The 17,215-nt window shown below is 39.1% G+C and overlaps 2 protein-coding genes across 25 annotated transcripts in view; both read left to right on the top strand.

Moving 5' to 3' along the window:
- The window catches only part of mtmr4 (myotubularin related protein 4), a 68,465-nt gene extending 63,164 nt beyond the window's left edge, over positions 1-5,301 (top strand). For 23 of the 24 annotated variants that reach the window (XM_083531749.1, XM_083531755.1, XM_083531735.1 and 20 more), the window contains 6 exons: positions 65-235; positions 409-563; positions 872-1,973; positions 2,076-2,186; positions 2,998-3,086; positions 3,353-5,301. In XM_083531749.1, coding sequence (XP_083387875.1) covers positions 65-235; positions 409-563; positions 872-1,973; positions 2,076-2,186; positions 2,998-3,086; positions 3,353-3,530 — 1,806 coding nt within the window. In that variant the 3' untranslated portion in view covers positions 3,531-5,301. Of the gene's footprint in view, positions 1-64; positions 236-408; positions 564-871; positions 1,974-2,075; positions 2,187-2,997; positions 3,140-3,226 lie in introns of all 24 variants that reach the window. The other variant, XM_083531734.1, reaches the window with a different exon arrangement.
- Positions 5,302-9,420: 4,119 nt separating this feature from the next.
- Positions 9,421-16,763, top strand: LOC310720649 (carbonic anhydrase 4-like; the record flags this gene model as incomplete). Its single annotated transcript, XM_083531429.1, has 8 exons — positions 9,421-9,459; positions 10,270-10,420; positions 12,213-12,394; positions 12,466-12,476; positions 12,702-12,777; positions 14,003-14,069; positions 16,004-16,164; positions 16,303-16,763. The coding sequence occupies 8 exons, from the start codon at positions 9,421-9,423 to the stop codon at positions 16,486-16,488; spliced, it is 873 nt and encodes a 290-aa protein (XP_083387555.1). The 3' UTR covers positions 16,489-16,763.
- Positions 16,764-17,215: the final 452 nt, after the last annotated feature.

Raw genomic sequence — 17,215 nt, forward strand, 5'->3', positions numbered from 1 at the left:
AAAATGTTTCGATGCAAAAAGTGAAACCCTTAACCAGGATTAATGATGTTTTTGTGCATTTCAGGTCAAGCTGGTGCAGCACACGTACTCGTGTCTATATGGAACATTCCTGTGCAATAACGCCCGAGAACGAGAATCGCGAAACGTCTACAAACGGACGTGCTCTGTCTGGTCGCTGCTCCGTGCCGGCAACAAGAACTTTCAAAACTTCCTCTACATCCCCTGCCATGATATGGTAATCATGAAAGAAGCATTTAACAAGAACATTCAGTGTTGTGTTGATTTATTGGCCACTTTTTTTTTTTTTTTTTTTTTTTATCAAGCATGTGTGGGTCTGGACATGTCTGCAAAAAAACGTCTCTGGGCTATAGATTAATCTTTTTTTCATACCTCTTACCGCTACACCAGGTCTTGCAGCCAGTGTGCCACACGCGGGCATTGCAGTTATGGACTGCTGTGTACCTGCCCACCTCGTCCCCATGCACTGCCGCTGAGGACACTATGGAAATCTTCCTGAGCCCCTCGTCCCAGGGCGAGGAGCTCACCTCGCGCTCACTCGACAGGTCAGTAGAACAGTCACTCGTGGTGTTTTATGCTGATCAATGAGCTGAAACAGAATACAGATTTTGAGATGATGATGCCCTCTTCTGGAAAGCTAGGGTAGCATAGCAAAAGAAATTGTCACGAGCTAGGCAAGTAAAACAGAATGTGCATTTTTGTTAAAGTAAACCTTAAATTACTTGATAATTATTTGATTGATTAAATTCACGATTGTAAATATAATACGCCGGATAAGGATCGATTGAACACAGTGTTTTTACGTTACATCAGCACTTCACATTCGGTTTAACTTAATGCTATTTTAATACAGGCTTCCTAAGACACGTTCCATGGACAACCTGATGTGCCCTTTCGAAAACGGCGTCGCTCTCACGCGCACCTCCAGCGATCCCAACCTCAACAAGCACTGCCAAGAGGGACGGCCTCCTTTGGAGCCAATGATTGGCCAAGGTGGCAGTTTCACCGAAAACCTAGAGTTTGCCTCTGAAACCAAATTGTGTAGTGCAGATGAGGAAGTAGGTACATGTGAAGAGACACCTTCCTCACCCTCTCCAAAGTCTGATCAGGACAGCTGTGTAAATATCATGCCAGAACCCTGTCTCACTACACAGCCTTTGCCATCCTTGAACCATCCCTTAACCTTGGATTCAGTTTCACCCCTGTCACAAGGCGCACCCATTTTGCACCAAACTTTGCATCAAATTGCCAGCCCTACCCTCCCACCATTACCACAGGAAGTGCAGGCTAGGACTGTTAATGCTACCTGCACACTCACTACTACTGAAGATCCTCCTAATGCTCCGCTTTCAAATGGCACAGAGAAGGAAGAGAGCACCACTGAGACACTTGGCTTCCCTTCACCTTCTGCTGCAGAGCTTTTAGAGATCAAAAAACTCACTACTCTTGTCCAGTTGGAGGAGTCTACAGAAACCATTAAGGATGAGTATGGCACCACGGCCGAGTTGCATTCTGTTCAGAAGGTCAACAATGGAAAAGTCTCAGTCCTGGCCACAAGTGATGAAAAGTGGGCTCAGAGTGTTAAGAAACTTCTTCGTGTCGGGTCTGGTTGCACAGGCGGAGGGTACAGAGAGACTCCGCGAAATCTGAGCAGTCCAGTCCAACCCGGCTGGATGTCAGCAGTGAAAAACACCACACTCTGCACTTCTTCGGCCTTTTCCTCAGCTCTGGGGCCATCGTTACGGCAGATTCCGGCAGCGGCACACTGCGTTGACGACGACGGCCTGCCGGTGCCGCTGGATGCCGTGCAACAACGTCTGCGCCAGATCGAGGCAAGCTACAAGCAGGAGGTGGAGGTGCTGCGGCGGCAGGTTAAGCAGCTGCAGATGAAACTGGAGAGCAGACCACACAGCTCGCCACCATCCGAGCCAGACATCTACTATGAGGATGATATTGTGAGTGTGATTGCCCCAGTGACTTGCGAGAAGAAGGAATTTCGCTAATGATGTTTAAATCACTAATGCGCTAACGTCTCCCATCTTCTTGTTTCATTGCAGACATGTCTCCGAGAGTCAGATGATGGCGATGAAGAGGACTCTCTATCGGCCCACAGCGAGGACCGCCTCAGTGAAGGCAGCTGGGATCGTGTAGAGAGAAAAGATACAGAGGTGAAAATATATGGGGGGAAGGGGGGAAATAACAATCACTGATATTTCCTAATACCAGTTTATTCGGTGACTGGCGGTGCATGTTCTCTAGCATTGGGCAGAGCACACATTTTGGGAGGAATCGGAATGTGATTAGTGCTTGGAAATGGTGGAAAAGAAGCAAAGAAACAAATCTTATGATCGCAGAGCATTAGTGAGATCAAGAAAGAATACGAGGTGGTATCAACGAGTTTCGAGACTATCCCTGTTTACAAGACAGTACTTCAATTATCTACATTTACGCACTATCACCTAAAAAAAAAGTCCCATTGCACAGCAATACAGTGTTCCTGCCACTTCTGGAATATGTCCCGAAGCGTGTCAAGCCGGATCTTCATGTTCGAATCTGGCTGGGTGCGGAAATGAGATTGTGTTGTTTTCGTCGAGAAACTCACGTGCGAGGGGAGCTCAGCGACAGGGTGGGCACGTGCTCAGAATTGCACCAGTTGCACAGCTTCCTATTTACACAGGACGATGAGTTTTAGCACGCTGAATTATGAAGGTCGATGCTTCCTGTGACAATGCGTGCAGCCTTGTGTTGCCACCTGTTGGTGTGTTACAAAACTAGTCTCAAAACTTTATGATACCAACTCATAGGGTAAAAGGTTGTTCATGAAAATGATGGATAATGGCTGTGTTGTATGGGCACATATGTCAGATTCAAAGAGTGTCATTTTAGTTATACAAACCTGTTATTGCGCACGTTCAGCAGTTCAAATATTTTATTAGGATGTGAAATCTGAGCCCCAATCTCTTCCTAAACCTTACACAGGTTACTAGATGGGTTCCTGACCATATGGCCTCACATTGCTTCAACTGTGATAGCGAGTTCTGGATAGCTAAGAGACGCCATCACTGCAGGTATGAACGTCTAAACCGAAATGCACCACGCCGTTTTTAATTGACGTGCGACAGTGGAACAGCATGAGAATAATGGTGATAATTACATCTTAAATACACACCTAAAGTTTGGACACACCTAAATAAACCTTGGAATGGAGAGGGGGAAAAAAAGGGTTGTGATTTTGGTGTACAGCATCGTTTTATTATATATTTTTGAGGACTTTTAGTTGATTGTAATAAAGGTAAAGTTTAAATTAACAGTAACTGTGCATCTGTTTCCTCAGAAACTGTGGAAACGTGTTCTGTAAAGACTGCTGCCACCTGAAGCTGCCCATCCCCGATCAGCAGCTTTACGATCCAGAGCTGGTGTGTAACTCGTGCTACGACCTGCTGCTGGAGAGCCGAACGCGGGAATTGCGCTCACAGCAGCTGAAAAAGCCCATCGCCACAGCCTCGAGCTGAGCGCGCTAATCAGTTTCCCACCCCGTGGGCTTCCCAGGCCCCCTTATGTAGGTGCCATGAGAGTCACCTGCTGTTTTTGGCAGAGATGCAACACCCACGCTGGTTAGTGAGGATTCAAGGGTTGGTGTGAGCTGAAGCGCTTCGTTCGCAAGCAAAAACTGGACTGGAGTCAGGGAACGAATTGATGACTGAATAAAGCTTGAATGAGATTAAGAGTTGGAAGTTTTTCTTCTTATCACACCGAGGAGTCGGAACTAATTTATCTCCTTTCTAGTCGAGGGAGAAAAGCTGATGGCTACCACCAGGGGACACTGTGGCTAAAGTGACCCTAATGTGAAAAACCGTTTTTTTTTTTTTTCATCTCAAAAAGAATTCACATTATATCCATAACTGTAGAAATGTGTGACATGGTATGGACGCACAGATTTAACCCTCTTGAACTCCATAACAAATACATCCACAAATATAAACGTACATTAGAGGACAATCTCCCGTCTGCCCTTGAAGCCAGTTACTCCAAAGTTTTTGTGCTAAACACAGAGGCTCGCCGTTTAAATGATGATGCTGCTGCTACAGTATTTAAAAGAAAATCTTATTTTGGATCATTATTTTGTGCACTCTAAGCTGTTGTAAATCTGAGGGAAATCCAAGACCAAACCGAGGGTGAAAGGGAGAAAAGATGCGGTTTGTTTACTCTGTGGTTTGAACTTGAATGTAGTGTTTGTCTTTTTTCTTTTTTCTTTATCTTTTTATTTTGTGTGTGTATTTCTGAGGGAAGTTACTGAAGAGATGTTGCTGGATGTTGCCATTTGAATATGATACGAGGCCAGTTATAAATGCGTGAATGAGCTTCTCTACTGAAGAGGGAGACAAATGAACACGATCCATGCGACGGGTCATGTGCTCGCTTGTTTCTGCTTTTTAATGGAGGAACAGTCTGGATGCTAAAGGATGCTGTAGCAATGTTGTACTTTTTCTCTCGTTGCAATACTGTTCTCAACATGCTCCTGGCCATGTGAGGGGAATCCAGATTTCAATTGCAATTTGATATAAAACAATTTAATGTAATAAATTAATTTGAGTTTGCAGTCTGTAAGCCCTCTGCATTGTTGCCTGTGGCGTGAATTACAATTCTGTTGAAACTACCTATAACCTTACACCTTAAAAACAGTGTTGAACGCAGGGAGAGAATGATTTTGGGGTGTTAAGAAGGATTCGAGCGAATATCCAAACCTGTGAATTGTTCAGACCCGAGTACAGTTTCATTTTATGTATAAATTGGAACGTGCAGATTAACATTACATAAACCCTCAAATGAAAAAAAAAAAAAAAAGCAAACCTTTTTTTTTTTCTTTTTCATTTTTCTATCAGAAATGGTTCCTAGCTGTACATATTGTTTTATTGTGTTCCTTGAAATACTAGTGCCATTTATTTTCATTTGGGTTTTTTTTTTTTTTCTGTTCCTTCTCTCTTGGAATGCACCATGTCACTTATCAGTAACGACTAAACACGTGTAATAGTACGAACACTTAGCAAGTGAGTATTTTCTAAGGTTCTGCTAAGCCTAACGATTTAGGTCTTTTCTTTCAAATGGCAAGATGATGAAGGAACACTGTTGATTTAGATAAAAAAAAAAGAAAAAAACCAAACCCACTGTAATATATATAGTTATCCGTACTAGTGGCTGAAAATCGTCACTTAGTAAATGTTGTAAAGAATTGCACTGTACAAGTCAAATCCCATTGGACAAATAAAAAGAATGTCTTTGGGATCAGCTGACTCTTTCTTTTTCCTGGATGAAAAACAAGGTAAAGTGTTTATATATAGTGTTTGAATTGCAGTATGTGTCTATAAAATGTTTATTTATTTATTTTTCATTCACCACAGTGATGTGTATAATGCTAATTTAGATTTTTTTTTTAAATTTGATTAATTTTAGATACTTTTAGATATAGCTACATTGTTGAACAATATTAGCTGTGAACAATCGTTCCTTTTTTTTTTCATTCATTTTCTCCCGCTTATCCGTAATTCGGGTCGCGGGGGCAGCAGTCTAAGCAGGCCCCCGCCTTCGACTGCTGCCCAATCCTCACAGCACCGTCCCTTACGGTCCCTCCTGCAGGTGGTGAGCCCACGGGAAGGCGGCCCTACGTCACTCCGACGTCACGGACCTTGATATTTCCCTCGTAAGGGACCCCCGGAGCATAGAGGGTTAAGGGCCTTGCTCAAGGGCCCAAGAGTGGCAGCTTGGCGATACCGGGGCTTGAACCCCAGACCTTCCGATCGGCAACCCAGCGCCTTAACCGCTGGAGCCACCACTCCCCCCTGAACAACACTCCCCCCCGAACAACACTCCCCCCTGAACAACATTTCTGAACAATCATTCCAATAGTTATTATTTTTTGTGTGTAAAAGGAGTAAAGCCTGGCACATCTTGAAATATTTGACAGACTGACAGAAAACTGAGAACCCCAGCCACTCTTAGTGCCATTCCCAAGCCCGGATAAATGGGAAGGGTTGCGTTGGGAAGGGTTGCGTTAGGAAGGGCATCCGGCGTAAAAAACATGCCAAATTAAACATGTGGATGATCCGCTGTGGCGACCCCTAATGGGGGAAGCCGAAAGAAAGTTACTTCAGTTATATTATTTCATTATCCCAAATAACATTTTAAGAAAAAATTAAGTATACACATATTTACATGCATCAATATGCACAATATTTACTGTGTTTAATGTGGAACATTTATAAAACAAGTTCCTGTTTTTATTTATACTGTAACAGCTATAAACAGTTCCCTCACAATGGCTCATTTTTAATCCCTCATTCTGGAAGTCAAAAGGAGACAAAAATGCCTGCAACCAAGAAATCACAGTGCACATAATAAATTAACATCATCTCAGAAAACATCACTGCATCTGCACTTACATGTTTGTTTATTTTAATTAAGAGTGGCAGCCGTTTAAGTTGATGAAAAAACTGTCCTGGTTCCTGTCCTGGTGTCTCAAAGGTTGTATTACCCAGTTGCTTGTAAGTTTACTCAACGGATTTAATGTAGAAGGTTGTAAGGGTTGCTGCTGATGAAAAAGCAAATAAGCAGAAGTATGAGCAGTTAATGGATTACTAACCTCAACCTGAGAGACTCTTATTGTTGGCACCCCTCAGAGTATGGGTGTGTGTGTGTATATATATATATATATTTATATATGTATGTATGTGTATGTATATATATATATATATATATGTGTGTGTGTGTGTGTATATATATAAATATACAATATAAATCTAAATATCAAATATAATTTCCAGCCTATGTGGTTCTTCCCCAAACTGTTACCACAAAGTTGAAGGCACCCAGGTGTATGTGGGAGCATTTAAATTGTATTTAACCTAAATTTGAAGACCTAACCCTGTGCCAGCATGACAATGTTCCTGTACACAAATCGAGCTCCATGATTAGGTTGGAGTGGAAGAGCTTGAGTGGCCTGCTATAGAGCTCTCACCTCATCTCTATTTAACCGCTTTGGGATAAATTGGGATGCTGACTGCACCCCAGGCCTCCTCACCTATTTGTGTGTGTGTTTGTGCATGTTTTATTATATATTATTTATACAGTATCACAAAAGTCGGTAGTGCTAAATAATAATGGTGCTCAGACAAAATATTGACACTTTGGGCACAGTTTTGATATGTTCAATTAGTGTACTCACTTTTGTTGCCAGCTATTTAGAAAATAATGGCTGTATGTTTCGTTATCTTCATAGGACAGTGTATATATGTACACATGTCCTATGGGGGACATGTGTATGTATATGGTCATGGTCATTTCTTTTCAGATATTAAAAAAAACTCCATGAAAAATTATTTTTAAACATTTGTTTTACTGATGCGTTTCAATCATGTTTAAGTCTCAAATCAAGCACCCAAATTTGCCATGATGCTCACATCCGGCATTTAAAACCGTCCATCCTTGTGAAAACACTATAGTTACTTTTTAAACATTTACAAGAATATTTTGTCCTCATGCTATATGTTGCGTATGGTTTTACTAAAATAAACATGCATTTGTATAAGGCATCCATAAGTTGTCCATGACAATCATGAGATTATTCACGATTAAATATTTTAATCGTTTGACAGCCCTAATATATAAATATATTATATAGGTTTTTTTTCCAATTATTATTTTGTATAACTGATAAGCAGCAATAATAAAATACCAGACCAAACTGTTGTACAGAATGTTATTTACAATTCGAAGAGTTTAGAGGAGGATAAAATGATTATTGAACACACAACAATAACAATGCCTTTAAATAAATTACATATTAGTCAGAAAAACGAAGCTGTTGATCACAGTCTGTGATAGAGGGATGAGAGATTCAGTGAGTCATATAATCTGATTCAGCTAACCAATAAGATCCGACTCATTCACAGAAATACATGTTTTTCCATTTTCCTGGCTAAACTATGAGTAAAATCGATTCATAAATCATCTTTCGCAACATTTTGACATTATAATTGAAAAATGTTTTAAAAGAAATCGAGGAAACAGCAAAACCTCTCAAACGACTCATTTAAGAGTCGGGTCTCTTAACGAGCCGACACACTGTAAAGAGTTACTTTAAAACACTGCTGATCTGCCGGTTGCTGATCCGTGTGTTATAGCTGTAATGTGCCAAATTTTGGATATTATCCAACATGACTCGTCTGTTTTTGTATTATTTTCTGGCATTAGTATTAAAGTGCTGCGTTTCTGAGGGTGAGTGAATGAAAAGTGTGCAATCTGCATTTTGTTCTTGACTAGCTCCATTAGTTCACCCATTCACCGAGTGTTAGCTAATTCTAAATATTCAAAACTACACCGTAGCACAATAAAATTGAATTGTGGAGTTAAATATTATAGATAGTTAAATATTATAGATATTTAGAATATTTTCGTATATTCTGGTATTAACTCTGGTGCTTGAACCCGAGCCTGAGGTAAATTAGCATTTCTAGGCTAATTTACCTCAGGCTCGGGTTCAAGCACCAGAGTTAATACCAGAATATACTTACTCTTTTAGGACTAAAAAGTATTTTCCCTTAGTTTTGGATTAAATATTATGTTTCATTTAAAATTAGGACTTAAGCTTATTTTTCACTTATTTAAAATGAAGACAATATTATTTTCACCTAGTTAAATATAGGACTAAATATAATTTATTTTACTTAGTTAAAATTAGGACTAAAGCTTATTTTTCACTTATTTATAATTAATACGATATTATTTTCACCTAGTTAAATATAGGACTAAGTATGATTTTGAAATTTTTCACTCAGTTTTAATTAAAATATTGCAGCCGGTTACGGAGCATTGAGTCGGATCATTTGACTCAGCTCACAATAAGAGTCGACTCTTTTGGCTGCAGATTTGAGAGATCAATGTTTTTGCCAGGAAATGTTTTCATGGTTTCAATGTTTTGTTTTTTTTTCTTTTTTTTTTTTCTTTTCTTTTTTTTTTCTTTTTTTTTATGACTGTTAGAATAAAATCCTACAATAAACCCCTACAAAATAATAAACAGGGAATTCAAAGAATTGATATTGATCTTTTTTCCTAGTTTCAAATATTATATTTTAGTATAAACACCGAATGAATGTTTGCCGATCCAACAGAAATCACTTCCGTTGAAAGAAATTGGAAAGCACTAATTGACTCTTGGACAACATTTGAATAGATTTTTATAGGCCATCAAAACTGGACTGCTTGTTTATACTTGAATTCGGAGTTTGTTTAATGTACGTTGGGTAGGGATCACTTTTGTGCCCTTCAGAATTTCAAAGCACAATTGATGTATAAACAGCCAATAGGAGAGTTGACTGTGGACCAAAGAACAAACTCTCAATGTGGTTAATGATATGCCAACTTATATCACCCATCAGGGACGACAAGGTTCACCGCATAGGGGTGTACGTTCCACATGAGTGCCCTTTATGTACACAAAAGAGTATATCTTTCAAGTGCCATTGAAAAAAATTTGTATTGCCACTATAGGCACACAGTCAGTTTTGTAAACATATGACTGAGAAGGTTTATTAGAGCTCAGCAAGCATTGAAATACAAAAGAGTTTCATGCATGTTTGTATATTTAAGCTGAAAAAAAAGAGGGTTCAATATCGGGTAAAAGAGTCGCACTTGTGTGAAAATTAGTATGTTTTTACATAGTATCTCTGACTTGCCCTAAATTATCGTGCCATCTCACAAATGACCTGAACAAGTGAGGGCCATTGCTCTCTTAAATATACTATTGTACCACCTGTGCACTTTTTATATCTAATGATGTGCACATATATAAACATTTGATTTTCTAAATGTAAGTAAGACACCTGCCTCAATCATGAATACATGGATTTATGTGCAGAATTTAAAACGTGACCTGTGGTGGGTTTTAGAAGTTTAGCAGCCCTTTTCGAAATATTTTCAAAATAATGTACACAGTGTGAAACCAATGGCAACTTAAATATGAAATTCTTAATTATTGTTATAACAATTAAAATATTTTAGCAAATCAAAATCTGCCTGTTGATACTGACATTTTGTTTATGCAGATTGGTGTTATCAGTCCCAGATGTCTTGTGATCAACCGTGCAAAGGTAATAATTTACATATAATAGGTTTATTTTAACCCTCTTAAAAGTCATACAAATTAAAGGTGCATCTAATCCTGTAAAATCTCTGTTGTGTGCAGGTCCAGTAGTATAGAACGAGGTGAATGAGTCATGTGGTGGTAACAGACAATCTCCAATCAACATAGTGTCCAAGAAAACAACGCAGTCATCAAGTCTCACTGAATTCAGATTCACTGGTTACAACGAGATCTTTACCAGCAGGCTGAAGAATACCGGGCAAACTGGTAATCTTGGACATTCTGTATACTTCATGTACTTTAGACCAGTGGTCCCCAACCCCCGGGCCGCGAACCGGCACCGGTCCGTTTGTCAATTGGTACCGGGCCGCACGGAAGAATACATAACTTACATTATTTCTGTTTTATTTATTATTTGGAAAAAATTTTATATGGAAAATTACCGAATTCTTTCTGCCACATCTGTCCATGACTCACTCTTGAGGCATGTCAAGATATTTCCTATATTTAGAAAATACCAGTTTTTATGGTTGTATCATTTTATTTTGTTGCATTTATCCGCCACACTTTGAAAGCGGGTCCGTGAAAATATTGTCTGACATTAATCCGGTCCATGGCGCAAAAAAGGTTGGGGACCGTTGCTTTAGAGTGATTAAAGTGGAAATAGTGACCCTATGGAAAGCCAGTGTGCTCTCTTGTGATTGAGAGGTGTGTTGGAACACCTGAAAGGGAATCCGAGTGGGCCGTGTCACGTCTTCTGTACATCTGCATGTTTTTTTTTCTTTCTAAGATCTTTATTTTCTCCATTTCAAGTGGTACACTATATACACAAAAGTAATATGACTTTGGATTTTTTTTCAGCCATATGTGGTTCTACCCCAAACTGAAGGCACACAATTGTATATAAAGTTTTTGGAATAAGTTTTCCCTACTCTTAATGTAGGAGAATCAAACCTGTTCCTGCATTACAATGCCCCTGTGCACAAAGCCGGCTCTATTAAGATATTGTTTACCTGGATAGGAGTAGAACATTTTGAGAAGAGTTTGACCGATTATAACCGATTAATTAGCCGATAGTTTTAAAAAATGAAAAAACACTTCATGTCAAATAGTACAGAACATTATTACAAGCATAAAAAAGGTGCTGAATACTGAAAATGCGCTAAATAAAATAAATATGAATAAACAAATTAATAAATACAATTATATAACGAATCAATTAAAAATTAAAATAAAATATAGCGCTCTTCGTGCAGCGTGTTGTCTCATGTGCAAAAAACAAACAGCATGTGGTGTCAGTGATTCACCTCTAGGGTGAATTTCGTAATGACAGCGAACCGGAAGCAAGAAAAACTATCGATATGGATTTTTTCAGATAGCTGATAACTCCAGCAATCAATTATCGACGCCGATTGATCGTTTTTGACGACATCTAATTTTATGTGGCTAACTATATTGAACCTCAAACAGATTTGGGTTGAAACAGTGCATTTAATCAGCAGTCCTTCATCAGTTCTGTGAGCAAATTGCCTGCAGGGGTTTTGTTACATTGCACTCTTTTAGGACACATACTGTACATTTGCCTAGCAGTCTATAATTGTGTATTCTTAAAGTTCAGTTAGGGTGCTATGTCTTCTGGAGCAAACAGAACAACAAAACTCCTTGTAAACCAGCAAGCTTCTGGACAACAAGGCATTTTTTTCTCACAAGTGAGATACCAGGCTTGTCTAGTCTCTTTCATGTTAAAATAAACTTATGAATATGCAGCATAATTCAATAAAAATAAGGTATATGTATATTTTATAGTTCAAAATCTGTTTATCTTTTCTTTTATCTGATCATATCTCAGTGCTACATGAGCAATCATGGATGTCTCACATAAAAAAAGCCTGGTTTTATTCCTGTATAGTTTTTCCAGTTTTCTTTCTGTCCCCTTTTTACTGTCACAACTCTTTAGAAAATATTTGCATAATGCTTCTTTTTAGCACATTTCATAGACAGCAGTTCCTAGACAGAAAATGCATGTCTGGTTTTAAAACCTTTATTTCTTCCCAGTCAGTTTCTCTGGACATACCTCTTGGGGCCAGTGTGTCTGGGGGAAATCTCTCACAGACCTATAATGCTGTCCAACTGCAGTTCCACTGGGGCAACAGTGGCAGTCCTGGGTCCGAACACACCATTGATGGAGAGCAATATCCCATGGAGGTACAGATGATTCTCAGTAGTCCAATGATTATCAATGTTTTTTTTAAACAAATAAAAGGTTTATTGAGTAAGAGGAAAACCACATATACTGTGTATTTTCACTTCAGGGAAAAATATTGTAGGTTTGATAGTTGAAGGATGATCTACGATAATATATCTGAAATTTGTCATTATATCTGGTGTCACTCACATTTGCTTTATTGGTGAACATACACAATAACACCAATATAGGCATATGCTAGTATAATTATATTCTTATTTATCTAATCATTAAGTAGTTTTATGCACCCTCTCTCTGTCTCTCTCTCTTTCTCCCTTTAAGTTGCACATTGTACGTATAAAGGACACATACATACATTTCTGTGGAAGATGCACTGAGTGACCCAAAGGGCCAAGCGAGTTTGGGATTCTTCTTCGAGGTTTGCTTTTCACTGTCTACTGTAATTTCAAGTCAGTTTACTGGAATGATTTATTTGTCATTGATATGTCTTTATAGTCATCAGTTAAACCATAATACAGATGGGTGACAATGGAATAAACAACACAACTTGTTCTATAAATATTCAGTGCTCCCATTCTACAAACCTCTTAAACTGCACTGAAGGAATAGGAACTATTTTTTTGTGAAGATGTTCCCCCAATCTATGTTTTAATGACGGTTTGATAGACCGTGTGATTTAGGATGATGCTCCAAAATATATCATAGCTGTTCAGCTTGGTTGAGGTCTGGTGATTGTGATGATTGTAGATAATTATTTTAATCATTTTCATACTCAAAATGTTTATCAAGGCTTGTGGATGGTGGCATACTGGAATCGTGCTACGTGCCTGCCAACACGAGGTTGCAGCTATCGATTATTTTAGTAAACACTTATTCTAAGGATTATTTAATCAATTAATCGAGGAATAGAATGAAAAGTACTTTTCTTCATTAAAGAGAAATACTAAATATACAAGAGAAAATAAAATGGGCATCTTAAAATAAAAAAGTAATTTGTTTTTCTTTTAACATTTTGTTGCTAAAATTGCATAAAAGAATATCTGTGAAAACTCAATATATTTAGTGCATTTAATTGCCATATTACATCAAAATGCAAATACAAATATATTAATAAAAGAAATGATAAATAAATGTATGGGGTTTTCTTTATGTTTTTGTTTGAAATTATCCAAAACTTTGCCATTTTCTTTGGCCTGAATCTTCTCCTCACCCCTCGATTTCTTTCTCCCTGTCCAGAGAGCTCCAGAGTTTAGTGGCCGGTGCATCAGTAATAATGGTCGGTGGTGAAACACAGTGCTCCATGTTTTGTTAAATGGTCTAAACAAAGCAAATAATTTGGCTTGATGCTTTTCTGTATTCAAATTACTTGAGTTACTCAAGGAATCGTTTCAGCCCTAATCACAATCATTTAACTCTTGCAGTGTGAGCACTTGCATTATGAGGTATCATACACTGTGACATATCTCCTGCATCAACATATTGCTTGGTTCAGTGTGAGCTGTTCTGAGATGGCAAAATTCATTTAGTGGCCTGGCTTAATTGGACATTTAGGCCTAAAAGCCCCCATGTCATAGCCACTCATCTATATTTCCCTTTTTGTTTTCATATTCATAAATGTTCATTATTGGAATTTTTTGTGGCAGGAGTCAAAAACTGAAAACAAGGACTATCATGCTTTCATTGAAGCTCTGGCTCAGGTGCAAGATGCAGGTAGGCACTTTTCAATATGATATGTTTTTTTAAACTTACAGAATACTTGTCTATATGCACTTTCTTTGTTGTAAATAATATCAGAGTTATAATGACACGATATAGCTATTTTATCTGGCCAAGAGTATGAGGTAGCTTTATTATCTACAAATTGATTACCTAACAAAAAAGTCATTGTCAAACTGATATATGACCGTAAGCACATATACACCAACCAGTGGGTATATTGTACTCCTGTTTATTCCTGCATTCATTCAATCAGCCAATCATGTGACTGCTGCACCATGCAATGACAGTTCTGGGGTTAGAAATGACTTATTTCTGAGAGAGATCAGAGAAGAATGGACAGATTGGTTTAAGCTGACAGGAAGTCTGCAGTCATTCAAATAATCACTCTTTACATTTGTGGCATTTAGCGGACGCCCTTGTCCAGAGCGACGTAAAAAATTGCTTTGAGTCTTTAGTAATGACAAGATCTAAACTGGTACCCTAGATTACAAACTTAAGATAAATCAGCCTACAACTGTGTTGAGAGGATTTTTATATATATATATATATAAACAAAGCAAACCTGGAAAGTGTTAGTTAAAGTGTTTCAGGAAGAAGAAGGTCTTCACCTGTCACTTGAAGATAGCCAGGGACATTTAGGGGTAGTTTATTTCACAACCTTGGTGTCAGAACAGAGAAGAGCCTTGAAGTATACTTACCTCTTCCCCTGAGAGAAGGTGCTGGAGGATCTCAGGCAGCATGGTGCAGTGAGTGTTGAGGTCTCTGGGGTAAGAAGGTGCTAGTCCATTTTTAGCAAACATCAGTGTTTTGAATCTGATGCCTGCAGCTACTGGAAGCCAGTGGAGGGAAAGCAGCAGTGGGGTGGTGTGAAAGAAATTGGGCAGGTTGAACACAAGTCGCACAGCTACGTTTTGGATAATTTGCAGTGGACGAATTGCGTTCAGAGGTGGACGTGCCAGCAGAGAGTTACAGTAGTCCAGTCTCGAAATGACAAGAGACTGAACAAGCACCTGAGCAGCCTGTGTGGACAGATATGGTCGAATCTTTCGGATGTTGTAGAGAAGGAACAGACAAGAACGAGCGACATTAGCAACATGTGAGCAGAAGGACAGTTGATTGTCGATAGTTGCCCCAAGGTTGCGAGCAGTGCTTAAGGGGAGAGTACAGAGTTATGAAGAGTTATTCTGAGATCCTGACTTGGAGATGAATCACCTGGGATGACCAGCAGTTCGGTTTTGCTGGGGTTTAATTTTTAGTTAATGAGCACACAACCAGGACGATACCTCCTCCGCCAAGCGTACCGAGATCCAGAGATCTGCTCAAGGAGAAGCTATTTAGAAGAGTCAGAAGGCAGGATGACTGAAGTTTGTCCGATGGGAGGTTGGACTCATGGTTAGATGAGACAAAGCAAGAGGTGTTAAACACACAATTCTGTGGCAACAGTAAACCCGTACTACCACATCTACCTGTTTCTCTTGGTGAGTGAGGTAAAACTCTAGAATCAACTGAATTAAGTAGATATACAAAAGTCAGAATCCTACTTTTCCAGAAGAGAATAGATTCAAAATAGAGCTAAAGCACACAGGCTTTACAGTCATAGTAGGCAGAAAAGCATAAAGCATCTAAGAAAAGCATAACATGAAACTGGAATCTGAGGGTACAGTGAAGATAAAGATGGAAAAAATACCAGGTGGTTGGCCAACAAGCATGCCACTGTAAGAGTCAGTGAGATTAGAATTTTTATATAATTAATGCTTTGCACTGCTGCCACATGATTGGTTAATTGGATAATTTCATGTACAGTGGTTCTGGTCAGAAGATCATTCGATTTGATTTCATTGGCTGAAAGGATTGAAACTTGAATTGGATAAAATGTAACTTCATGTGCAAGTAAATGTATTATTATTATTTTTTTCATTGTGTAGAAAGCCAGGCAGATGTACTCATCTCCCTGAACAACCTGATCCTGCAACAGAGTAAGCTGAGGGCCTACTATCATTATGAAGGCTCTCAGACCACACCAGGCTGCTCTGAGTCCGTGATCTGGACTGTATTTATGCAGCCTATTGCACTTAGCAAAGATCAGGTGACACTGGTTTTTGACATAACACCACATTTTAAAAAGTAAACCTCAATGCTTGTAGGAGTGATGGTGTGTCTGAAGGCATTGGGTGAAGTTGGGAAATATCCATATGCATTTCTCTATTTCTGTGTTCTTGTACAGCTTGCAGTCTTCTCCAGCCTGAAATTTAAAGACGGCAACCCCATGGTGGACAATTTCAGACCAGTGCAGCCTCGTAAAGGGCGGGTAGTGTATCGTTCTAACGCTGGTACAACTGTTGCAGTGATCAACTTTACTCTCGTCTGGCTGTGTGTGAGTACAGCTCTGAGCTCTTACCAGCTCTACTAGAGCCAGACATTACCACACAAATGAGTTCTCATTTCATTCAAACAAATTAGCCTAAATGTCAAAATATGAGAATATGTTTTAATGTCTTTGTTCTTATGACTGAAACCAGTTGGTTTGTGTTTTCTGTCTTTGTGTACAATTAATTCTGTTCCTGTTATTAATCTTTGCTTCTTTTTTGTTTGTTTGTTTGCTGAGAGAGCTTAGGTTTGAAGCTTTTTGGAAATCAAATGTTATACACATATTAGTAATTGTTACATTAAATGATAATTATATTTATCTAAAATTTTATCATTCATTCATTCATCCTCATTCATTCATTTTCTCCCGCTTATCCGTAATTCGGGTCGCGGGGGCAGCAGCCTAAGCAGGCCCCCGCCTTCGACTGCTGCCCAATCCTCACAGCACCGTCCCTCACGGTCCCTCATGCAGGTGGTGAGCCCATGGGAAGGCGGCCCCACGTCACTCCGACGTCACGGACCTTGATATTTCCCTCGTAAGGGACCCCCGGAGCATAGAGGGTTAAGGGCCTTGCTCAAGGGCCCAAGAGTGGCAGCCTGGCGATACCGGGGCTCTAAAATTTTATTTATATATAATTATTCCAATACTTCCAGGTGAATAAACATGCATCAACATTGGAGCATACATTTACAAGCGCTTTAGCAAGATTTAGATTCGATTCCTATAAAGAAGTGTGCAGTTCTTCAGTGGTGTGGTTGAGTTTAAAAGC

Source organism: Silurus aristotelis (genome assembly GCF_946808225.1).
Source record: "Silurus aristotelis genome assembly, chromosome: 26".
NCBI classification, from domain to species: domain Eukaryota; kingdom Metazoa; phylum Chordata; class Actinopteri; order Siluriformes; family Siluridae; genus Silurus; species Silurus aristotelis.